The following is a 26647-nucleotide window of genomic DNA, read 5'->3' on the forward strand; positions in this document are numbered from 1 at the left end:
TTCACAATTTAATACGCCTCAATTAAATCTCCCCTCAGCCTCCTCTGTTTTAAGGAAAACACCAGGCTAGCCAATTGGTTCCTCATAACTAAAATTCTCCAGTCCAGGCAACATCCTCGTAAATTTCCTCCACGCCCTCTCTAGTGCAATCACATACTTGACATAATGCAGTGACCAGAACTGAATGCAGTACTCTAGCTGTGGTCTAGCTAGTGTTTCATTTGCAGAAACTGTTTAACACCAATTATTGACATTTGTTTAAGAGTGTCAGCCTGATTTCTGAAAAATCAGGTTTCAGGAGGATGAAGTACAGATAATCACCAAATAAATGAGCTAGTTGATGTTTTACCTTTATTGGCCTTTTCAATGCTTCCTGAATGTCCAGGCGTTTTCTCATTATAGTCTGGTCGAGCTTCCTCTCAAATGCCAGCAAATCCATGTAGGCTTGAGACTCTGGCACAAGCTCCCGAATCTATACCAAAAAGGAGAATGTACACAATGAACATCACTGATGATCACCAAAACTGCAAAGCCACAAGTGACATCCTCAGTGATTGTGGTGCACTATCCCTCCTGCTCTTCCACCTGTCTGCAGCCTTTGACAAGGTCTCCCATACCATCCTCTGTTGTCTAGCTACATGGAACTGCTCTTGCCTGGTTCCACCCTTAACTGTACGGTTGTGGCCAGAGAATCTCCAGCAATAACTTCCCTCTTCCTGCCCTGCCTACCACTGGATTCCTTCAGGGATCAAGACTTAGGCTCCTCCTCTTTTTCATCAATATGGCGCTCCATGAAGACATCTTCTGAAGAAAAGGGCTCTGCTGACACCCAGCTCTACCTCTCCCAACCGTTCCATTGCTTCTGCATTTCCAGACTGCTTATCCAACATCCAGTTTTTAATGAATCAGAATTTTCTCCAGTTAAACATAGGGAAGGCTAAAGCCATTGTCTTCAGCAACTACCAAAAACTTTGCACCAGTGTCGCCGATTCTGTTCGCACTCCTCAGCAACTGTTGCAGGCTGAACCAGAATGTTCTCAATAGGATTTGAACCCGGATCCCAATGCTCAAGGTCCATATGCCTGGGCATATCAATCCTGAGCCAAAAAAAGTTTTGCTCCCCAACAGCCTGAGTGGCCACTTTAAACATGTTTGACAAACGTTTACAATCAGTTCACCTAGCCTGCCTTCAGTTAGGGAATGGTTTCCAAAAAACATTTTTTTTAAAGTTCAAAACTTTTGGATTAGCTGAAGAGCGTGGTGCAGGAAAATCTTTTAACCACAGAAAAAAAGGATGCACTTACCCTCTGAGGTAGAATTTTATCTGCCATTTTCTTCTTCTTCGCACTATTCAAATGAAAGAACAAACATATTACCTTAGCAACTGATCTTCTAAAATTAGCCACTCCAAAATGAAGTCTGCTTAGTACTCGGGCAGAATACAATGACCATTAGAAGTACATGGCACCATAACAGGTTACATGGCAGAAACAGACATTAAAACACTTGCCAAAACAACAAGTACAGAAATATGACCCGAGCTCCCAGCAACCTCTGCAAATTCATTGCAAAAACTGATCACATATCAGGTCAAAATGAGATCATGCAATCATCCAATTATTGCAAAGAGAAAGCATTTGTGGATTAGGAACTTGATTCTCAATAGGTTTTTAATGTTTGTAAACTGTTTTCCTTCATAATTGCCTCCCCATCTGCCCTGAAGGCATCGATTTTTGCTGTATCCTTCCTTCCTTTAATTACTGGCAGTTATGCCTTCAGCCTAAAGTCCCCCAGCTCTTGACCTGCCACTACTAGAGTAAAGTTCAATGACGCAGGCAGCTAGCCAGTGCCTGGTCCAAGTGGCTACATTTCATGTGTAACCAAGGCAATGACAGTCAGCAGATTATTTGATGACTTGGGGGCAGTAGATATTATAGAAAAGTTGAATCCTGCCATTAATCTAACATAGGCATACATGTTCACTTCAATAAGAGTCACTAGATGGTGATCAGGAGAGGAGAAACCATCCCAGGAGTACAGCAGTGACTTGTCGTGCTCAAACTGCTCCACTGGCTGAAATCAACTGCTGCAGCAAACTGCAGTGGTCGATCTTTTGAACTACGGTCGTCACCAATTACACTGTCCACGCTCAATGTCTAAAGCAAGCAAACTGTGCTGACACCTGCTATAAATGCTGGAGAATGTACATAGTTTGCTCAATGGGCGATGTATTTACCCACTAAGTCATAAGGTCATTTCTATGCAGGTTTCTCTGCAGTCATGGATGGCAGTAGAGAGGTATGGTGAAATAACTGAAGGGCCTGAGCGGCTGATATTAGAAGTGCAGGATTGCAAAAGTACGAAGGATATTGATTTTATTATTTGAAAGAGGTCATCGTGCCACTCTGTAGAAGCATCGTGTTTGCTGCTGTTAAGACTGGCTAACAAGATAGTTCTGCAACTACGGGGTACTATAATGCTTTGTGCTAGAGAGAAAGGAGGAAAAAAAATCAGCTAGCCTCCCTGCTCCTGATCTCTTTCCAGGTGCACAGATATGGGTGCTAATGGACATAGGATTGCTCTATACCAGGTTCAGCTCCTCACAGGAAAATAGCTTGCCAACACTTCCTTAACTCACTCAGGCGAGGCATTTGAAGGCTGCTGATACTTGCGGGATTGGCATCCTAAATGTGTCAGCACTTACAGGGATGAACATTAATACAATTTTATTCCGGGAATTTTAAGAACAATACAGGTGTCCTTGCCTCTGGAAATACTGACCGTTTCAAAGCACGTCATTTTTGGCAACATAAATTGCACCGGAATATCGAGAAGCTCTGTTTAAGAGCTATTGGACCTACTTGTGATTGCGGTTCTGGGCTGCTTGTTGCTGCACCTGTTGAATCTGCTGAGGAGCTGGCCGTTTGCGAGACTGGTCCATCATCGACTGAGGCATGCCTGGTCGCACTGCCGGACTCCCACCATACGAAGGACCCGGCGGACCCATTGAAGCACCTTGAGGTGGCATGCGGCTGCCTGGAGGCATCCCTGGCCGCTAGTTAAATGTAAAAGAACAAAATGAGACACTGAAAAGGGTTTGACCTCATTGGGAAAGGCTACAGGCAGCAAATAAACTCTCATATCACAACACCAACATTCTGATTTTTGATGAGAAAATGCTGTGTGCAACTGGAGGCTACAAGCCTTGATATTTATCCAAAACACACATCCAGCGGAACTGAGCCTGGCCCTCCCCAAACAAAACTATGACCCTAAGATAGGGCAGCAGCAAGCTCAATTCACAAGACATAAGAACAGTCTCTTTGGTATTAAACCCAAAATTGTTAGCGAGGTAGCCTCGCATGCCGCATACGAATAGGAGTAGGAGGCCACTCGGCCCTTCGAGCCTGCTCCGCCATTCAATAAGATCATGGCTGATCGGATTGTGACTTCAACTCCACATTCCTGTCACCCTGATAATCTGTCCTCCCCTTGCTTAATGAAGAATCTATCTACCTCTGCCTTAAAATATTCAAAGACTCTGCTTCTACTGCCTTTTGAGGAAGGGCATTCCAAAGACTAACTGCCGTCAGAAAAAAAATTCTCACCTCTGTCTTAAATGGACGACCCCTTATTTTTAAACAGTGACCCTTAGTTCTAGATTCTCCCAAAAGAGGAAACATCCTTTCCACATCAACCCAGGATCTTATATGTTTCAATCAAGTCGCCTCTTACTCTTCTAAACTCCAGTGGTTACAAGCCCAGCCTGTCCAACCTTTCCCCATAAGACAACTCACCCATTCCAGGTATTAGTCTAGTAAACCTTCTCTGAACTGCTTCCAACGCATTTACATCCTTCCTTAAATAAACCAACACTATTCACAGTACTTCAGATGCAATCTCACCAATACCCTGTATAACTAAAGCACAACCTCCCTACTTTTGTATTCAATTTCCCTTGCAATAAATGATAACATTCCATTAGCTTTCCTAATTACTTGCTATACCTGCATACTAACCTTTTGCTATTCATACACTAGGAGTCACAGACCCCTTGGCAGCTGAGCTCTGCGATCTCTCACCATTTAGATAATATGCTTTTTTATTTTTCCTGCCGAAATGGACAATTTCACACTATCCCACATTATACTCCATTTGCCAGTTCTTTGCCCACTCACTAAACCTGCGAACCTTTGCAGCCTCCTTGTGTGCTCTTCACACATCTTACTTTCCTACCTATCTTTATCTCATCGGCAAATTTATCAACCATCCCTTTGATTCCTTCAATCAAGTCATTGATATTAACTGTAAAAAGTTGAGGCCCCAGCACTGGCCCCTGTGGCACATCAATCGTTACATCCTGCCAACCAGAAATCACCCATTTATGCCTACCTTGTTTCCTGTTAGCTAGCCAATCTTCTATCCATGCCAATATGTTATCCCCTGCACCATGAGCTTTTATTTTCCACAATAACCTCTGCTGTGACATCTTATCAAATGCTTTCTGGAAATCAAAATACAGTACATCCACCGGTTCCCCTTTATCCACATCTTTAATAATAGTTTCTAATGTTCCCTATGACAGACGTTAAGATAACTGGCCTATAGTTTCCTGCCTTCTGTCTCCCTCCCTTTTTGAATAACGGAGTTACATTCGCGATTTTCCAATCTAATGGAACCTTCCCCAACTCTAAGGAACTTTGGAAAATTAAGGCCAATGCATCAACTATCTCACTAGCCACTTCTTTTAAGGCCCTAGGATGAAGTCCACCAGGACCTGGGCACTTGTCAGCCCACAGCTCCAACAATTTGTTCAATAACTTTCCTGGTGATTGTAATTTTCCCGAGTTCCTCCCTGCCTTTCATTTCCGGATTTACAGCTATTTCTGGGATGTTACTTGCACCCTCTGTAGTGAAGACCAATGCAAAATACCAGTTCAATTCATCTGCCATCTCTTTATTTGCCATTATTAATTCCCCAGACTCACTTTCTATAGGACCAACACTCACTTTGTTAACTCTCTTCTTTTTCAAATATCTATAGAAACACTTACTGTCTTTGTATTTCCAGCTAGATTTCTCTCGTAGTCTACTTTTTCCTTCCTTATCAATCTTTTGATCATTCTTTGCTGTTTTTTATATTCTGCCCAATTTTCTGGCCTGCTACCCATCTCTGCACAATTATATGCCTTTTCTTTAAGTCTGATATTACTTTTAATTTTTTTTTAAGTTAACTATGGATGGTGGGTCTTCCCCTTAGAATTTTTCTTTCTTGTTGGAATGTATCTATTCTGTGTATTCTGAAATATTCCCTTCAATGTCCACCACTGCATCTTTATTGACCTATCCTTAACCTAATTTGCCAGTTCACTTTGGCTATCTGTGCTTTCATGCTCTCATAATTGCCCTTATTTCAGTTTAAAATACTAGTCTTGGACCCACTCTTCTCTCCCTCAAGCTGAATGTAAAATTCAATCATATTATGATCACTGCTACCTAGGAGCGTTTTCACTACAAGGGCATTAATTAATCCTATCTCATTGCACAATACCAGTTCTAGTATGGCCTGCTCTCTGGTTCATTAATTAACAGAGTCACCCCTCCACCTTTTCCTAGATTCCTGTCCTTCCTAAAGTTACGTACCTTTCAATATTCAGGTTCCAATCTATGTCATCCTGCAGCCATGTCTCTGTAATGGCTATCAGATCATACTTATTTATTTCTATTTGAGTTATCAGTTCATCTGTTTTGTTTCGAATGCTACATGCATTCAGATACAGAGCCTTTAGTTTTGTCCTTTTATTATCTTTGTAGCCGTTAGCCTTATCGGATTTACTCTAGATTTGTACTCCCTGCCCCTTCTCATCACAGTCTGTTTATCGTTTCCCATATTAATACCTTTCTCTCTTCTCTTGTCTCTACTGTTTGATAATAACAGCTTCCCAAATTTGATCCTATGCCCCACTATTTAGTTTAAAACCCCACCTACCTCCTTAATTATGCGGCTTGCTAGAACACTGGTCCCAGACCTTTCCAACTGTATAGCCCCCACTTTCCCCAATGCTGGTCCAATGCCTCACAAATCGAAACCCACTTCTCCCACACCAGCCTTTGAGCCACGCATTCATCTCTCTAATTTTACGCACCCTATGCCAATTTGCACGTGGCTCAGGTAATAATCTAGAGATTACCTTTGAGGTTCTATTTTTCAATTTATTGCCTAGCTCTTCATACTCTCCATTAAATTATCAAATGTTTCTTGGGGAAATGGCTGTGAAGGTTGAATGGAGGCCACATCCTACTTCAAATGGGAATGCAAAACACTAAGAGTAAACTGCTCCAGCAAACTTGTACTTCTGTTGACAAATTAAAGACCTATTTTGGAAAAGGGATGGGCGGGGAAGAGGGTATATACTGGCTACAGACTAGGATGTTGCCAAATTGCCATGCTGAGGTGCAGAACAATGGGAGAAAAGAACAGTTTCAGTTAGTTACATTTTCGAGTATGCAAATTTACAGGCAAGTTTTTTCATCTGAATTGTATTCCACAGCAAGGACATGAAACTAACAGGTCAGCAGTTGTGCTCCATTCTCTCAGCAGGAGGTTGCTACAATGTGACCCAACATCTGAAATAGAAAATCCCAATTGTGAAAGGGGAGGGGGAGGGGGAAAGAGGGCGAGGGGGGGGGGAAACTTCAAAAAAATAGCCAATAAAAATCAGTCGCATAGGGGGAAAAAATTTTAAATCGGCAGACAATTAAACCACTATGCCGGTACTGGCATGTTACAATAAGGTACATGTCAATTCAATTGCTGCGTCTGCTGCACAGAAGGCTAAACTGATTCTGCAGTCAATGCATCAACTAGGCAAAAAAGACACAATCCCTTCCCTCTTTCGGACAGGAGTCAATTGATGGGGAAACCTCCGGGACCCAAAATACTGCATTACAATTGACAAAAAAAAGCTGCCATCACAGTCAGAAATAAAAGACTGGTTAATTTGAGAACAAACCCTTACCAAACCATGAGCAAGAAATTCAAAGAGTTTACTCCTGGTTGCTGACTGCATGCCACGCGTCCCTTTCAAACACCCTTTGTCCGTGTGCTACGCTCTACTTTACTGCACCCTCATTTAGCAAGCTGATGCTGTCGCTCTTGGGCATCCGACATTTTATTGTGGGGAAGATGCAGTCGCCTCAACTTTACAAGAAATCCAGCAAATCAACAGAAACTACAGGAGCAACTGACATGCCAGAAGATGCCGGTATATTGTTCGGTCCAAGGCCCTACGTTGTGTATTCTAAACACCACAAAGAAATGAATCAATGAAAGACCTTGTAACAGCAGTTGTCACGTCACTTGTGCATGCCTTTCAGCTCCATACTACCACTCTCGCAGGTCTCAGCTAATTAACATCAAGACTCAAAAGAGAAAAAGGCCCTGCCTGCACACAGCAAAACAGTTGTCGGGCAAAGGGGGTTCAGGAAAAGCCTTGAATACTGGCACAATAGCAGCTGCATTGGTGCAATTAAATCCCATTCAACTGGAGAGAGAATTTCAAACAAAGATTCAAATATTTCAAAACTGTCATTAACAGGCAGATCAGTGGGAAAATATGCGCTCAGGAAATGGCCGATAAACAATACTCAGAACAGCAACTTCCATTCATATAGCGCCTTTGCCATAAGAAACATTGAGGTGCATCAGAGGCGTAAGCAGACTCAAATCAAAGGCATGCCAGATGTATCAGTCTTTGCTCACTTGGGTCTTTGTTATATATAAAGAAGTTTGTTTGGTGTTAGCCACAGCTCAGTATTCTTGCCTCAGATGTAGGTTGTTGATTTAAGTCCTGCTCCAAAGACTTGAGCACAGAATCTAGGCTGACACTTCAGTGCAGTGCTGAGGAGTACTGCACTGTTGAAGGCGCCTTCCTTGGGGTGAGACATTAAACCAAAGCCCCATCTACCCCTCTAAGGTCAGCGTAATAGATCCAATGGCACTCTTCAAAGAGCAGGTGAATTCTCCCAAGTGTCCTGGGAGAATTCCTCCCTCAGCCAAAATCACCAAAGCAGTACTATTTTTGTTGGTAAAACACTTTCAGACATCCCGAGCTCATGAAAGCAGCTACATTGCTGCGAGTTCTTTGTTTTGAAAGCAGCAATTAGGAGGGGTGATTCAAAGCTTGCTCAAAAGAGACAAGTTTTATGGAGGGGCTAAAAGGAGGCTATGACATCAACAATATCCCATGGAGGGAAAGTATGCAGCAACATGGGCATGTCAGAGAAAGAAAGTGTTCAATGAGTTCCTTTTGCTCCATTTACATTGGCATCAAGTCAAGGCAGTCACAAACTAAGAGGATACACAACTTCCATTCGACATTATTTAAGTGTATGAGCATGCCAAATGAGTTCAGTTTCATTCAGGGTTTAACAGTACAATCAAGAGGACATTTACTTCTAATCAACACTGTACGATCTCCTTTTACAGCCCAAGTAGAAAGAACAAAGGCTCATTGTTCCTCAGCATACATAACATCACCCAGGGTAGAGCATTCAAGTGACAGATTACTTGGATTTGATACGGTGAATCTGAGCACTGCCCACCAGGCCTCAGTTTGAATGAATTGCAACCTACTCTGAAGGAAAACAAAGGCAACCCAAAAGTATTGGCTCGACTCATATTTTTCATCCTCCTTCCTCAGTCTAACCTCATTTATCTGAAGAATAAAACTGCATTCAAATGACACATCATGACAGCAGATCTCTGGTAGGAGTAGCTACAAGCAGCAGCAAATGACATGCCTGGGCCCAAGCCCAGGCCCACAAACATTTCACAAGTGATGAGCTTTCTGACCCCTTCACCTTACAGTACTGCCTCAGTTCATCTGGAAAAGTAGCTTTCCCTGTTGTCATGGAGGGCTACAGCACAGAAAAAGGCCCTTCAGCCCATCGAGTCTGCGCCTGTCAAACAAGTACCTAACTATTCTAATCCCATTTCCCAGCACTAGGCCCACAGCCTTATATGCCATGGCATCGCAAGTGCACATCCAAATATTTCTTAAATGTTATGAGGGTTTCTGCCTCTACCACCCTTTCAGACAGTGAGTTCCAGATTCCCACCACCCTCTGGGTGAAAAATATTTTCCTCACATCCCCTCTAAACCTCCTGCCCCTTACCTTAAATCTATGGCCCCTGGTTATTGATCCCTCCACCAAGGTGAAAAGTTCCTTCCTGTCTACCCTATCTATGCCCCTCATAATTTTATACACCTCAATCATGTCCCCCCTCAATCTCCTCTGCTCCAGGGAAAATAACCCCAGTCTATCCAATCTCTCCTCATAACTAAAACTCTCCAGCCCAGGCAACATCCTGGTAAATCTCCTCTGCACTCTCTCTAGTGCAATCACATCCTTCCTATAATGCGAATTCCAGAACTGCACACAATACTCTAACTGTGACCTAACCAGTGTTTTATACAGTTCCAGCATAACCTCCCTGCACTTATATTCTATGCCTCGGCTAATAAAGGCAAGCATCCCATATGCCTTCTTAACCACCTTACCACCTGTCCCGCTACCTTAAGGGACCTGAGATTCTTGCCAGTAAACACTATCATTGAAAGGGTGAGCTGCTATTTTTTTCCTAGATGTCAGCAGACTGGGCCAGTCACTCCAGGTGTACAAGCCTCCAATATGTTTAGCAAATCACAGGTGTATATGGACCAGTCCCAGTCACTAGGTAGGGTCCAATGGCTAGAAACAGTGCCTTGATCTCCAGCGTGCAGTGATCTCATCGGGGACAGTAAAAATTCAGGGAGATTCCCCGTTCTCGGTGGCTATCTGATAACTCCGGCTGGATAAAACAAGTGTGGCCACACAGGTAAATAGGCGCAGAATGAGGATGAGGTTGGGATCAGGTGTGATGTCCTCTACAAAGAGCGGTGACCCACTGCCTTGGGGGAAAGTAGGGGTAGGGTCGTTTAGATCAGTTGGCTATCGTGTGGTTCAGAGTAACAGCAACAGTATGGGTTTGATTGCCATTCTGGCTGAGGTCAACTTGGGACCTGCCTTTCGGCAGAGCACACACGAATGAATGATACTACATCGGCACACACAATTGCACGGGCAAGGTTGTAAAACCAGTGGCCGTGGAAGAGTTCAACACCTTGAAGGGGCAGAAAGTCTCTGCATTTCCCTGGTATTACGAGGAAAATCCTGCCCAATAAATCAAAGCTTTTAAGTAACAAAGGGAGTATAGACAACCGACTTTCATACATAGCATGCTGAAATCAGAGAGGTGACTGTCTTTTTAATGGGCTTCATTCATTATGTTGTACTACAATGTATTTGTTAACATTGAGCTGCACTTGCCACTCCATTTATCTAGGTCCTCCTGCATTCTTCCTCACAGTTTGACTATGATCCAACACTGATTTCTGGGGAACAGGTTGGCAATTTGAGGAACATTAATTTACTTGCCCTCTCTATCCTTTAGCCATCTACCCATCCATGGTGTCACACGACCAGTTCTTAAGCACTCAGCTCCTGACCTCATTACAGCCTTGGTTCAAACATGGACAAAAGAGCTGAGCTCCCGAGGTGAGGTGAGAGTGACTGCCCTTGACATCAAGGCAGCATTTGACCGAGTGTGGCATCAAGGAGCCCTAGCAAAACTGGAGTCAATGGGAATCAGGGGGAAGGCTCTCTGCTGCTTGGAGTCATACCTAGCACAAAGGAAGATGGTTGTGGTTGTTGGAGATCGATTAACTCAGCTCCAGGACATCACTGCAGGAGTTCCTCAGGGTGGTTTCCTCAGCCCAACCATCTTCAGCTGCTTCCCTCCATCCAATGACCTTCCTTCCATCATAAAGCCGGGGTGTTCGCTGATGATTGCACAATCTTCAGCACCATTCGCGACTCCTCAGATACTGAAGCAGTCCATGTCCACATGCAGCAAGACCTGGACAAGATCCAGGCTTGGGCTGACAAAATGGCAAGTAACATTCACACCACACAAGTGTCAGGCAATGACCATCTCCAACAAGAGAGAATCTAACCATCGCCCTTTGATGTTCAATGACATTACCATCACTGAATCCCCCATTATCAACATCCTGGGGGGTTACCATTGACCAAAAACTGAACTGGACCATATAAATACTGTGGCTACAAGAGCAGGTCAGAGGCTGGGAATTCTGTGGAGAGTAACTCTTCTCCTGACTCCCCAAAGCCTGTCCACCATCTACAAGGCACAAGTCAGGAATGTGATGGAATACTCCCCACTTGCCTGGATGATTGCAGTTCCAACAACACTCAAGAAGCTTGACACCCTTCAGGGCAAGCAGCCTGCTTGATTGGCATCCCATCCACAAACATTCACTCCCTCTACCACCAACGCACAGTGGCAGCAGTGTGTACCATCTACAAGATGCACTGCAGCAACTCACCAAGGCTCCTTAGACAGCACCTTCCAAACCCATGACCACTACCATCTAGAAGGACAAGGGCAGCAGATAGATGGAAACACCACCACTTGGAAGTTCCCCTCTAAGCCACTCACCATCCTGACTTGGAAATATATCGCTGTTCCTTCACTGTCGCTGGATCAAAGTCCTGGAACTCCCTCCCTAACAGCACTGTGGGTGTACCTACACCACATGGACTGCAGCGGTTCAAGAAGGCAGCTCACCACCACCTTCTCAAGGGCAATTACGGATGGGCAATAAATGCTGGTCCAGCCAGCGAAGCCCGTATGCCTTGAAAGAATTTTTAAAAAATGTTATCAACCACTCTTTACAAGTTCAAATAAACCACAATCGCTACATTTCCTTGTCTTTGAATGCAGTTTCATTTCCTTGAAGCATTCAATTAATCAAACATGACCAGCCTTCCATAAATCCATTCTGACTGTCCTAGGTTAGCCAAAATTGTCCCTAATGTTTTCCCTTACAATGATCTCCAGCAGTTTCCCTACAACTGACATGAAACTATCACATTTTCTATTCAGTCTTTGAACAGAATTCAGTTTCGGAAGAATTTTGTAATTATGGTTAACATTCCTGATAGTCAGCCTTGCTGAGTGTCCAGCATCTGTGGCAGGTGATTTATCAATGTTAAGTCCCATTAACCCATTGCCCTGAATTCTGAAGAGCTTTCTGTGAATATATGGCTCACATAAGTCAAGTGGACGTTCCCACCTGAACAACATGGCTCAAGACAACAATGTTATTATCAGCAGGAGAAGGCCGGTCTGTTAAAATTCCTGGTGCTACCTCTCATCACTTTATTCTTTTCCAAAAGATTGTTTCAAATACAATAGCCCTTCGAGCTATGTTGATCCATGTGCCCAACTAGTTGGTTATTTTTATATTTTTTTTATAACTGGGCTTGATTTTTGTGTGTAAGTGCGATTAGTTTCAGCACATTAAATCTCTGATCTGTAATATTTCTTTCAAACTGAATAGACGGACAATAAGGTGAGAATTCCATACATTCAAGCACACAAATGACCACAATTGGGATAATTGTTAATCCCGAGGTTTACCCACTCTCCAGGGTCAGAGAGCAATGAATCTTCCAAGGAATCTTGCCTACAGAAATTGTTAGACTACCAAATACAAAAATGATGAAGAACTTGACACCCTAACAGTATGTGAAAACGCAATGAATCAGCAGGAGTTATTGGGAAGAACTCCCTTTCAGGGTGATAGTACTATCATTAAGCGGGGAGACTTGAGACACAAGGGGCTATACTGCAGCACAGGAGGCCAAGAGGAAATTGAGGTTTTTAAATTTACCAGGAGCTCTGAAGATAATTTCTGCTGATTGAGAGGTCAGCAATGAGGAGCCATCACTTTAAAATTGTTACAAAGAGTAAGAGGGAATGGTTTACTACAGCGAGTCGCTGAGGCAAGAGGCCACTGCATCCTTTAAAGGGAGAGTAGAGAGCTAGGGGGAAGACAGCAAAGCAGTGGGAAGAGTTCTGGTTTGTGGAAGAGTTCTGGTTTGTTCCAGCACAGCATAGTTTGCACAGATACAATGAGTCAAACAGCCTAGCTCTGTACTGTATGTTCTGTATTGTCTGAATTTTGGTCAGAACTCAGGACTTGGGGGGAGGACTTGCATGTCTATAGCACCTTTTATGACCCACTCGATGTCCCAAAGTGTTTTACAGCCAATGAAGTGTAGTCACTGTTGTAGTATGAAACGCAGCAACCAATTTGTACACAGCAAGCTCCCACAATCAGCAATGTGGTAACAGCCAGATAATCTGTTTTAGTGATCTTGATTGAGGGATAAATATTGGCCAGGACGCTGGGAAGAACTCCCCTGCTCTTAGTGCCATAGGATCTTTTATGCCCTCTGAGAGGACAGACAGGGTCTCGGTTTAACGTCTCAGCCAAAAGATGGAGCCTGCTGCACGACTGGAGTGTCAGCCTTGAAGTGTTCAAGTCCTGGAGTGAGATTTCAACCCGGAGACTTGTGGTTCAGAAAACTCCGCTTTTTCTTGAATACTGCCATTGAGTGTTTACAAGTCTACCTGATTAAAAAGACGAGGCTCTTGGCTTGAAATCTCTCTCAAGAGACTGAACACCTGATAATGCAACACTCCCTTGGGGTTGCACTGAAGCCATCAGCCGAGATCATGTGCTCCATTTCACTGTCATGCACCAGCACCTTTTCAAGATTTATGAAGATGGCCAAAATTCAACACAATCACAAAAACAAAGCATGTTTGGCCACTGACCGACGCAAGAAATAAAAGCTTGAAAATTATGCAGAAGGAAGTTGGTGGGGATGATTTCTCTTGCCAGATGGACACCAGTCACTGATGTCAAGTCAGGATGCAGAATCCTATTGTAACCTTTATTAGAGCACAAGGAGAATGCATTTGAGACTAACCTGCTTCCACCAGCATCCAAAATGATTACCAGAACTGCTACTTCGACAAAAGACAATCAAGCATGTGAGCAAAATCTTTAAAAAATAATCAATATAAGGAAACACTTTCCTGTCTGCAGTGTGCTATTTTCATGTCACTAATATGAACAACCAAGGTCCGCAATAACTTCATTGTTCCCAAGGAAACAATTAGGGCTAATTGAGCACTTCCTGAGACAGCAACATGTAATGAAATGCTGGACATGCCAATCATGAACCAAACGCAATTCAGTGGCTAAACTCTCCTTTCATTATTTCCATTACATCACACTTCTATAATGAGCAGGCCAGCACATACATGAAGTCACAATTTACACACCAGATTACACTACACGGATAAAACTTCACCATTAAAAGAAACCAAAGCAGAACTAAACATGTTAACTGTAGAGAAAAAGCTGACAAAGGAATGAAAAGCTGTTTGCGGTGAAAAGGGGTGCGTAATGGAAGGTGACGTAAAAGTTATACATTCCACAATCCAAGTGTTTCATGTTGTTATCCCATTACTAGTCCCTTATTCTCCAGGGATGGCCATTTAACTAAATAAAGATTAACTGGCTCTGGGCTGCCACAAAGAAGGCTTTTGCTTTCTATTTCTCCCCCTCTGGAAGGCATCAACTGTTCCTGGGTCACAGCTCCACAGGCACCAGACATCTGCCACTGTCTCGGTCTCCGTCTAGCGATTGTCAACAGGCAATTCCTCCATTGAAGAATCGCAGCCAAAAACAATCCTGCTCTCAGCAGATATCCCTCCACATCAGCCTACCAGAAGGAGTCACTGCACTGCAGTCAGGAGTAAGAACCCTGGCCCATTTTCACCTCACCTCGGTTAAGGGTGTCGCCATTCAAGTCCCACTGCAGGACATCTGCGTAAAATTCAAGGCTGGCACTCTAGTGCAGTGCTGAGGGAGCGCTGCACTATCAGAGCTACTCATCTTCCAGATGGGACATTACACTGCCTGCTCTCTCAGGGGGCATGAAAGGTCCCATGGCACTATTTTGAATAAAAGCAGGGGAGTTCTTCCTGGTGTCCTGGGCAATTTTTATCCCTCAATCAACATGACATAAAGATCATAAGAAATAGGAGTCGTCAGCCATTTGGCTCCAGACCCTTGTCAATCAAAAATCTGTCTAACTCAGCCTTGAACATATTCAATGATCCAGCCTCCACTGCTCTCTGAGGAAGAGAATTCTACAGACCAACGATTCTCAGAGAAGAAATTCCTCCTCATCTCCGTCTTAAATAGCAGGCCCTTTATTTTTAAACTGTGCCCCTTGGTTCTGGATCCCACCCCCCTCCCCGCCCACAAGGGGAAACAACCTCTCAGCATCTACTCTGTCAATCCCCCTCAGAATTTTATATGTTTTAATAAGATCACCTCTCATTCTTCTAAACTCCAGTGAGTATAGGCCCAACCTACTCAACCTTACCTCATAAGACCAACCCCTTGATCCCAGGAATCAACCGAGGGAACCTGCTCTGAACTGTCTCCAATGCAAGTATATCCCTCCTTAAATAAGGAGACCAAAACTGTACAGAGTACTCTAGGGGAAACTGACTATCTGATTATTACCAAATTGGTATTTGTGAGATCTTGCTGTGTGCAAATTGGCAGCCAAGTTTTCTACATTACAACAGTGACCGCACTTTGGCTGAAAAGCACTTTGGGATGATCTGAGGTGTGAAAGGTGCTAAATAAATGCAAGTCTGCCTTTCTTTCATTTGAAGTGTTTTTCTGCCTTTGACAGGCATGGGTATATGTCAAGCTGCTGGCACTGACGCGGTCATTGAGTGGTTTCGGTCACTGGCAGCCAAGTCTACAATCACAGGGAGTTCCAGAGTGAAACTGGAATGGAGACCAGCAGGGGTAGTTAAAACAGAAATGCAGCAGAGATGGGGCAGGGACAAGCATCGCTGTGTTTCAGTGGCTACCACTCTCAGGTGAGTCAGCGAGTTGTGCTTTCAAGATCCACTAAAGAGACTCAAGCACAAAAATCTAACCAGACACTGTGGTGTAATATTGAGGGATTGCTGAACTGTTTTTCGAAGGAGACTTTAATGAGTCCCTGTCTGCTTTCTCAGATGAATGTTCAAAATAGAGCCGTGGGAACTTTGAAGAGCACGGGACTTTCTGACTGCAGTGCAGTTAACAGGAAACATTGCTCTCTGGCCTGTGAAACTACCCAGCCCACGTCAATCAACACCATTAAAACAGATTATGTGCTCAGTATCACATTGCTGTTTGTGGGAGCTTGCTGTGCACAAACTGGCTGCTGTGTTTCCTACATTATAACAGTGACTATACTTCCAAAAGTGCTTCATTGGCTGCAAAGCACTTTGGGATGCCCCAAGGTCATGAAAGGTGCTATATAAATGCAAGTCTTTCCTTCTTGGTTTCTTAACTAGTCAAACTTAGCAACTCCTCAATCCAGTTGTCAACGATGCCATTATCAAAAGTGGGCTTTATAGAAATGCAGCTCTTTTAATAAGAAAGAAACAGAAAGTTGTCAACAACTAATGAGAAGAGGTCAAATGAATAGTAAAGTTTCTACTTTGCCAAAGAATATGTGAACTCACCCTGATTGATTTACTCTCCTGAAGACAGGAATGTTGAGATAAAACTTGGTGGAGACTCCCCTCGATGTGGGCAAGGCTTCAGGAAACCACTGTGACATCATTCAACCTTGACCAGTTGCAAGAGGGACTGAAACAATTGTGTTCCACAGTCAATCCAATCATTCAACTCTTTCGAGTACAAACCCGTTTCCATCTGTTTCAGATGAAGTTACATTGTTTCATAGTTTGCCATTGTGAGATGCGAACTCTTGATCTTAGGGTTACAAACCCAGTACCATAACCGCTTGGCTATTCAGGCCAAGCTCAATCCAATCATTCAATTGAACACTCTCCCTGCAGCATTCAATTGAGTTGTTGCCCAAACATTCATCGAGCACCCAAAAAAAAACCCAATTCCTCCACCACATATAACACAATGCACGTGGCCCACACAAGTGCTAATCAACTGGGGAATGCACCAGGGTTTCCTGACCCTTGATCTAACCACAGAAAACTAACTGAAACTTATGGTCAATGTGTTTCTCTCCATCAGTGCGATATTTTGACACGTCACTGTCCAAGCTGAACAAGTCTTGGTGTTGTGACTGACCCAGAGATGAGTTTCCGATCACACATCTGCTTCATCGCTATGACTGCCTACTTCCACCTCTTTAACATCACCCACCCAAGCACCTGCCTGCTGCTGAAACCCTTATCCATGCCTTTGTTGCCTTGACTATTCCAACGCACGCCTGGCCAACTCCCCATCTTCCACCCTCCATAAACTTGACATCCAAAGCATGCGCCAAGTCCCGTTCGCCCAGCACCCACTGTGCTGACTGCCCTACACTGACATTTCAACAACAAATTCTCACCCTCATTTTCAAATCCCTCCACGGTCTTGCCTTTCTCTGTCTCTAATCTCCTCCAGCCCGACACGATGTCGCGCTCCTTCAAGATAGCTACACGCCTCCAATTCTGGCCTCGCGCACATCCCCCGATTTTTACCACTGCACCATTGGTGGTTGTGCTGTCAGGTACCTCAGCCCTAAGCTCTCAAATTCACAGCCCAAGTCCCTCTGCCTTTCAGGTGCTCCTTGACTAGGCTTTTGGTCAATTATCTGAATATCTCACCTGGCTCGTGTGTCAAATTTTATTTGACAATGTTCTGCAAAATGCCTTAAGGTGGTTTACTACATTCGAGGCACTATATAAATGCAAGTTGTTGCTGTACAGGAGTTAATGGATTGCTTCAACCCCGTCCCTATAAAACACCAGTAGAAACAGCACGGCAAAGGATAAAAAATGGAAAGGGCTAGCATTTCTGAAACACTTTTCACTCCAGACTTTATAGGGCTTTTTTTTTTAAATCGCTGTTGTAATGCAGGAAACACAGCAGCCAATTTGCACACAGCAAGCTCCCACAAACAGCAATGAGATAATGGCCAGACAATCTATTTTTGGTGCTGTTGGTTAAGGGTTAAATATGGGCCTGAACTAGCCAGCTCGTTCAAATAGCTTTCTATATTTACATCCATCTGAGAAGATAGCCTCGGGTTAGCATCTTGTCTGAAAGGCGGCATCCTCTGACAGCGCAGCACTCCCTCAGCACTGCACTGGAGTGCCAATCCGGAATATACACTCAGATCTCTGGAGTGGGACTGAGCCCACGACCTGATTCAGACAAGAGTGAGCCTAGAACGACACAACCTTAAAGCATACATCAAAAATGGCCCAGGTTGTTTGCCTCATCTTTATGTTTAGCTTCAGGATATGCTGGAAACATTCAGGTGAGGTACCATCTGCACAAAGAAAGGGGGTTGACATTTCAGGAAGGTGATCATGTTAATTCTGTCTCTTCACAGAGTTTGTCCTTTAGATTTCCAGCATCCGCAGTATTTTGCTTTTGTTCTTCCACTTATCTGAGCTGGCATCTTCCTTTCCCAACAATCTGGAATTTTACCCTGATGTTTCTATTGTTTGCACACCAGAGCCCTGATCAAAATGGAGTTTTAGTCTGAGCATACAAAACCCGTACTGTTAAGTCTTCATTTCAGTAAGCTCTTAAACCCTATGTCCACTGTGACTATATCAGACACAGAAAACAGTAAATAGCCAGATTGTGACTGTACACATTAAAGTTATCTACTGAAGGAAATTCAAGGTTCAAACACCTCTTTTACCGATAGCATGGCTAATATCTCCTAATATGGACACCAAATTAATGGGCACAAAAGGTCTGCTGGCCCATCAAGCCCGTCTCCCACCACATAGAGGCTGGAGCAGGACTTGAGCTGAGCGTCAGTTGTTGGCAGCACTCAAACCTGAGCCAAAAGGTTGTGGGTTCAAGCCCCACTCCAGGACTTGAGCACAATAATCATGGCTGACACTCCCCAGTGTCATACTAAGGGAGTGCTGCACTGGGGGAGTATGGATGAGATGTTCAAACAAGGCCCTGTCTGCCATCTCAGGTGGATGTAAAAGATCCAATGGCACTGTTTCGAAGATAGCATGTTTATAGATGTGGTCACCCCACAGCTTAAACGTATGCAGGGAGGGACAGCATGGGTGACCACCAGGCAGTCAAGAAGAAACAGGCAGAGTGCAGGAGACTCCTGAGTGCATCTTAATCTCCAACCAGCATTCAGTTCTGAACATTGATGAGAGCGATGGCTCATCTGGGGAGTGCAGCCAGAGCCAAGTCTATGGCCCCAACTGTCAGCTCAGCTATACAAAGGGGCATGAAGAAGACTGGAAGAACAATAGTGATAGGAGATTTGATAGTTAGGGAAACAGACGGATGTTTCTGCAGCCACAGGCATGAATCCAGGATGGTGTGTTGCCTCCCTAGTGCCAGGGGCAAGGGTAACACTGAACAGCTGTAGGGCACCCTGAGGGGGGAGGGTGAACAGCCAGTGGTCATGGTCCATACCAGTGCCATCGACATAGACAGAAAGAAGGATGTGATCTGCAGTCAGAATTTAGGGAGCTATGTTGGAAAATAGCAAGACCTCAAAAGTAGTAAATCTCTAGATTACTCCTGGAACCATGTACAAGTGAGTATAGAGTTAGGAGGGCAGAGCAGATGAATACATGACTGGAGAAATGGTGCATGGAGGACGACTTTAGATTCTCGGGACATTGGGATCAGTACTGGGAGAGATGGGATCTGTACAAGCCAGACAGGATGCACCTGAACAGAGCCAGGACCAATTTCCTTGCAGGGCAATTTGCTGGTGCTATTGGGGAGGGATGGTTTAAACTAACTTGTCAGGCGGTAACACCAGAGGGGAATACCAAGGTACACAGAGAATTGGGACACAGAAAGCACTAGAGTAGGAAATAGATGGGTTGATCATAAGGGGGAAAGCAATAAAGTCTAAATTAAGGTTACAGTGCAGGTATGTGAATGCACACAAAATTGGCGAGTTGCAGATAGCCACATGGAAATAGGATGTGTGGCGATAACAGGGACCTGGCTCAAAGAAGGGAAGGACTGGGTTTTAAAACATTCCTGGATACAAGGTGTCCAGGAAAGATAGGGAAGGAGGAAAGGAGGACAGGGAGGCAGTATTAAGGAGAACATTGTAATGTTGGAGAAGAAGATGTTCACGAGGGGTCAAGGACAGAATATATTTGGCTCGAGCCAAGGAACAAAAAAGGTGGATGAAATTGCACGGTGTAGGCTAGAGGCCACCAACCAGTGGGAAAGATGCAGAGGAACTAATTTGCAAAGAAATTCCAGAGAAGTGCAAGAATTATAAAGTAGTGATAATGGGAGGATTAAATTATACAATATAGACTGTGATAGTAGCAGTGTAAAGGGCAGAGGGGGACAAGGGTGCATTCAGAAGAATTTTCCATAGAAATATGTTTGTAGTTTCAGACCAATGAGAAAGGAGATACTGCTGGATCTGGTTCCTGGGAATGAGGTGGACCAAGTATCAAGTTGGAGAAGTCGGGACTGTTCTTCTTGGAGAAAAGAAAGATGAGAGGAGATTTGATAGGTGTTCAAAATCATGAAGGGTCTGGACAGAGTAGATAGGGAGAAACTGTTCCCATTGGTGAATGGATTAAGAACCAGAGGGCACAGATATAAGATAATTGGCAAAAGTAACAGCTACATGAGGAAAAATGTTTCCATGCAGTGAGTGGTGAGGATCTGGAATGCACCACCTGAGTGTGGTAGAGGCAGATTCAATCATGGCTTTCAAAATTAGATCACTGCCTGAAAAGGCAGGGGAGTGGCACTAGGTGAACTGCTCCTCGAGAGAGCCAGCATATACACGACAGGTTGAATGGTCTCCTTCTGTGCTGTAACCATTCTATGAACATGAGAGCTGGGGAGTTTTCCCTGATACCTTGGCCAATATTTATCCCTCAATCAACATCACAACAGATTGGTTGGTCATTGTCACATTATCGCTTGTGGGAGCTTGCTGTGCACAAATTGGCTGTTGCATTTTCTACATTACAAGAGTGACTGCACTTCAAAAGTACTTAATTGGCTGTAAAGTACTTTGAGACATTCAGTGCTCGTGAAAGGCATTATATAAATACAGGCCTTGCTTTCCTTTCCTTTTAGAGTTTGTTTGCCACTTTGTGGCAAATTAGGGTCCCTGCACTCTAGGTCTCTGTGCACAAAGAACCGTGTCGAGTCTGTACCATTTCACATCTGATCTTTACAGCCAATCATTTTCTTCAGCACCTGTTTGGCCTGGATTTCAACACAGAACAGAAATCATCTGGAGATCAGTCAGCATTTGTGGACAGAGAAACCAAGTTAACAGTTCAGATGGATGACCTTTCATCAGAGCCCCACTCTGCTTTGCTCTCCAAAAACGTTGTTAGGACCTACATTTTTCTCTTTGTGAATTCAGCAGCCGCCGAAATCTTGGATTTCAACACAATTGGCTGCCTAAAACATCAAAAAGTCAAACCTGAATGTGAAGAGAGAGCAAAAACCCTACAGAAATGGAGGTAAACAGTTACAAAGACATCATAAACCAGTCCTTATTTTCTGCACTGGACAGCAATGTGAGAATCTGAAGCAGCCTAGGGTAGCCAGAAACTATCCAACTGAAGGAACAAAGGGATCTAGGGTCAGGTCAGGTGTCTAAAGGCCAACCCTCCCATTAGGGAGGAGAGAGAGACAGTCTATAGGGCTATACCCGGTTTGATCAGAGTAATGAAGCCTCCCTTGTCCTGAGGAAAAGGCCTCGGCCCTCATCTCCCGGCCCTGGTCTGCACACAGCTCCAAATCCCGGCTCCGCTCGGTCTCTACTTACCGGGTATCCCTGACCCGGCATGGCCGAGCGGAACATGTTCTGCTGCTGAGCGCCTGCTATCCTGCCTGGGGCCTGTCCCTGCCCCTGTCCTTGTCCAGGCCCAGGACCCGCTGCCATAGCGGCAGCAGCCGCCGCACCCGGGCTCATTGTCTGGAACCCTCGCGCCGCCATCTTCCAGCAGGCAGACACACGCACCGGAAACCCACGGCACTGCTTCCGGTACGCGGCCTATCCCAAACGCGCCCATTGGTCGCCCGAACCACCGCCACCAACAGGGCAGAGGCTAAACTCCATTCACAGCGCCCCAACAGGGCAGAGACTAAACTCCATTCACAGCGCCACCAACAGGGCAGAGACTAAACTCCATTCACAGCGCCACCAATAGGCAGAGACTAAACTCCATTCACAGCGCCACCAAAAGGGCAGAGACTAAACTCCATTCACAGCGCCACCAACAGGGCAGAAACTGAACTCCATTCACAGCGCCACCAACAGGGCCGAGACTAAACTCCATTCACAGCGCCCCAACAGGGCCGAGACTAAACTCCTGTCACAGCGCCACCAGCAGTGCAGAGACTAAACTTCAGAGTCAGCCCCACCTACAGGGCAGGCTAAACTCTAGTCACAGCGCCACCAACAGTAAAGACACTAAACTCCAGACACAACACTACCAACAGTAAAGGCACGAAACACTGGACTCAGCAGCACCAACAGGGCAGAGACCAAACTCCAGGCACAGCGCCACCCACAGTAAAAAGACTAAATCTCCAGGCACAGCGCCACTTACAGTAAAGTGACTAAATTCTAAACACAGTGCCACCAACAGCAAAGACAATAAACTCAAGACACAGCGCCACCTAAAGGGCAGCGACTAAACTTTTGACCTACAGTAAAGATACTTAAGTCCAGACACAGCGCCAGATACAGTGAAGAGACTAAACTCCAGACACAGCGCCACCTACAGTAAAGACACTAAACTCCAGACACAGCGCCAGCTACAGGGAAGGGACTAAACTCCAGACACAGCGCCAGCTACAGTGAAGGGACTAAACTCCAGACACAGCGCCAGCTACAGTGAAGGGACTAAACTCCAGTCACAGCGCCAGCTACAGTGAAGAGACTAAACTCCAGTCACAGGGTCACCAACAGTAAAGACACTAACCTCCAGACACAGTGCCACCTACAGTAAAGACACTAAACTCCAGACACAGCGGCACCAACAGTGAAGAGACTAAACTCCAGTCACAGCGCCACCAACAGTAAAGACACTAAACTCCAGTCACAGCGCCACCAACAGTAAAGACACTAAACTCCAGTCACAGCGTCACCTACAGTAAAGCCACTATACTCCAGTCACAGCACCACCTACAGTAACGACACTAAACTCCAGACATTGCACCACCTACAGTAAAGGCACACAACTCCAGACACAGAGCTACCAACAGGGCCAAGACTAAACTGCAGACACAATGCCACCTACAGTAAAGACACTAAACTCCATACACAGCGCCACCCACAGTAAAGAGACTAAACTCCGGACACAGCGTTACCTACAGGACAGACTAAACCAGTCACAGGGTCACTTACGGGGCAGAGGCTAAACTCCAGGCACAGCACCACCAACAGTAAAGACACTAAACACCAGATACAGTAAACGCCACCTACAGTAAATACACTAATCTCCAGTCTCAGCGTCACCTACGGTAAAGACACTAATCTCCAGTCTCAGCGTCACCTACGGTAAAGACACTAAACTCAAGACACAGCGCCACCTACAGTAAAGACACTAAACACCAGATACAGCGCCACCTACAGTAAAGACACTAATCTCCAGTCTCAGCGTCACCTACGGTAAAGACACTAAACTCCAGACACAGTGCCACCTACAGGGCATAGACTAAACTTCAGACACAATGCCACCTACAGTAAAGAGACTAAAGTCCAAACACAGCGCCACCTACAGGGCAGGCTAAACTCCAGTCACATGGTCATTACAGGACAGAGACTAAACTTCAGGCACATTGCCACCTACAGTAAAGAGACTAAACTCCAGCCACAGCACCACTTACAGTAAAGTAACAAGCAATGTGGATAAAGGGGAACCTGTGGATGTGTTGCACTTTGATTTGCAGAAGGCATTTGACAGGTGCCACATCAAAGGTTCCTATGCAAAACAAGAGCTCATGGTGTATGAAGGGGTAACGTATTATCATGGATAGAGGATTGGTTAGCTAACAGGAAGCAGAGAGTAGGCATAAATGGGTAATTTTTGTGTTGGCAAGATGCAATGAGTGATGTGCCACAGGGATCAGTGCTGGGGCCTCTACTATTTACAATTTATATCAATGACTTGGATGAAGGGACTGAATGCATGGTAACTAAATTTGCTGATGACACAAAGATAAGTAGGAAAGTAAGTTGTGAGGAGGACATAAGGAGTTTGCAAAAGGATATAGATAGGTTATGTGAGGAGGCAAAAATTTGGCAGATGGAGTATGATGTGGGAAAATGTGAACTTGTTCACTTTGGCAGGAAGAATAGAAAAGCAGCATATTATTTAAATGGAGAGAGATTGCAGAACTCTGAGATACAGAGGGATCTGGGTGTCCTGGTACATGAATCACAAAAAGTTAGTATTCAGGTACAGCAAGTAATTGGGGAGGCAAATGGAATGTTGTTGTTTATTGAAAGAGGAATGGAATATAAAAATAGAGATGTTTTGCTACAGTTGTACAGGGTATTGGTGCGACCACATCAGGCAGGAGTACTCTGTACAGTTTTGGTCTCCTTATTTAAGAAAGGAGATAAATGCATTAGAAGCAGTTCAGAGAAGGTTCACTTGACTGATTCCTGGGATGAAGGAGTTATCTTATGAGAAAAGTTTGAGCAGGTTAGGCCTGTATCCATTGGAGTTTAGAAGAATGAGAGGCGATCTTATTGAAACATGTAAGACCCTGAGGGTCTCGACACGCTGACAGGATGTCAGCTCATGGTGTATGAGCTGCCTGCCCTGTAGGTAGCGCTGTGTTTGGACTTTAGTCTCTTTACTGTAGGTGGCACTGTGTCTGAAGTTTAGTCTATGCCCTGTAGGTGGCACTGTGTCTGATGTCTCCCTTGTGAGAGAGACTAGAACTAGAGGACACAGTTTAAAAATGAGGGGTCTCCCATTTTAAACGGAGATGAGAAAAAAATTCTTTCTCTCAGAGGGCTGTGAGTCTTTTGAACTCCCTTCCCCAGAGAGTGGTGGAGGCAGGATCATTGAATGTTTTTGAGGCAGAGCTAGATAGATTGTTGACTAACAAGGGAGACAAAGGTTATTGGGGGTAGGCAGAATGTAGAGTTGAGGCTGCAATCAGATCAGCCATGATCTTATTGAATGGCAGAGCAGGTTCGAGGGGCAAAATGGCCTACTCCTGCTCCTAATTCGTATGTTCACATGACATCCAATGTCAAACAGCCTATATTCATTGACCCATGACTCACTGGGTAGCATTTTCACCTTTGAACCTAGAGGGTTGTGGGTTCAAGTCCCACTTGTGAGACCTGAGCACAATATCTTGACTGGCACTCCAGTGTTATAGCACAGCTGATGGTAAATGCTGAGCTGCTCAAATCCCAAAGGGAAACTTGAAACAATTGCCACAACTTGTTTTGCAATTTGTATAAATTTCGAGATGTGTGCCTTGAATTCAGTAATAATAAGACCACAAAGTCTTATAAGTTTTTACAAAACTAGGTTAAACATTTATTCACAAGAAAAATGATTTTTAAGCACACACATATGTCTACAAATTGCTAATATAATAACTTCTAAATCCCATACTTAATCTAACTCCCAGTTACACTTTCGTTAAGGCATCAGTAAGACAAATACACTTTAAAAGACCCAGGCAAAAAAACATGATACCCTGAACAATCCAATTCAAAGTGAGTTTTCTTAACTTCAATTCTTTGAAAACAGCAGCTTGAGGCATAGAAGCTGAAGGCTTTTCACATTTGTTAGATCTTAAAAATGCCTATCCTTACACACAGCCTTTGCTCCTTTACACATATTTTCCCATTTGAATGCAAATACACATTAATTGTTTCACTATGTCTTTGGACTTTACCTCCCCGATCCTAAAAATTTATCATAGTACTAATTTTACCAGTAATCTTTGGGAAAATAAACACACTGTTTCTTAACTTCACCTAGCTAGGGATAATATTTCACTCCCTCTTTGGAAAACAATCTAGTCTGGTTATTTAAAAATGCAAATGTTCTTTTACATCTTACATTCTAAACTTCCCCCATGTTTACCATGTTTACACCAAAGCCTTCAGACCAGCTGCCTTTAATCCAATTAAGTCTCACACATATACACACAAACACATTTACACAAATATGCCACTATTTTACAATAAATTCCAATAACATTATGAGAATTATTATATCTTCCTCACAGGGTGCTGCACTATTAGGTGTGTTGTGTTTTGGATGAGATGTTAAACTGAGGCACTGCCTGCCCACTTGAATGCAAAAGATTCCAGGGCTACTATCTTGAAGAAGAGCAGTGGCGGAGGGGGGGCAGTGGTTATTTCTGCTCTCCTGGGCAATATTTATTTCTCATGCGCCTGCAAAACAGATTATCTGGTCTTTATCACATTGCTGTTTGTGGGATCTTGCTGTGTGCAAATTCGCTGCTGCATTAAACCAGTGACTATGCTTCAAAAGTACTTCATTGGCTGTAAACTGCTTGGGGACGAGGCCCTATAGAAGTGGAAGCCTTTTCTTTTGTGCAGTGTTCCCATTTAGCAGTGTGCAGCTGTGCTTACAGCCTGCTTCCAGGGGAGGGCACCCTTTCTATTGAAATGTGCTCTT

The 26647-nt window shown here is 44.3% G+C and overlaps 1 protein-coding gene across 1 annotated transcript in view; it reads right to left on the reverse strand.

Moving 5' to 3' along the window:
* smarcd1 (SWI/SNF related, matrix associated, actin dependent regulator of chromatin, subfamily d, member 1) overlaps positions 1 to 22018 on the reverse strand; it is a 47338-nt gene extending 25320 nt beyond the window's left edge. Inside the window, exons 1-4 of the mRNA XM_041180346.1 lie at positions 21787 to 22018; positions 2862 to 3055; positions 1305 to 1347; positions 350 to 472 (exon numbers count right to left, since the gene is read on the reverse strand). Coding sequence (XP_041036280.1) covers positions 350 to 472; positions 1305 to 1347; positions 2862 to 3055; positions 21787 to 21957 — 531 coding nt within the window. The 5' untranslated portion in view covers positions 21958 to 22018. The remainder of the gene's footprint in view (positions 1 to 349; positions 473 to 1304; positions 1348 to 2861; positions 3056 to 21786) is intronic.
* Between the last annotated feature and the right edge of the window lie 4629 nt (positions 22019 to 26647).

This window comes from Carcharodon carcharias, chromosome X (genome assembly GCF_017639515.1).
Source record: "Carcharodon carcharias isolate sCarCar2 chromosome X, sCarCar2.pri, whole genome shotgun sequence".
NCBI lineage: Eukaryota > Metazoa > Chordata > Chondrichthyes > Lamniformes > Lamnidae > Carcharodon > Carcharodon carcharias.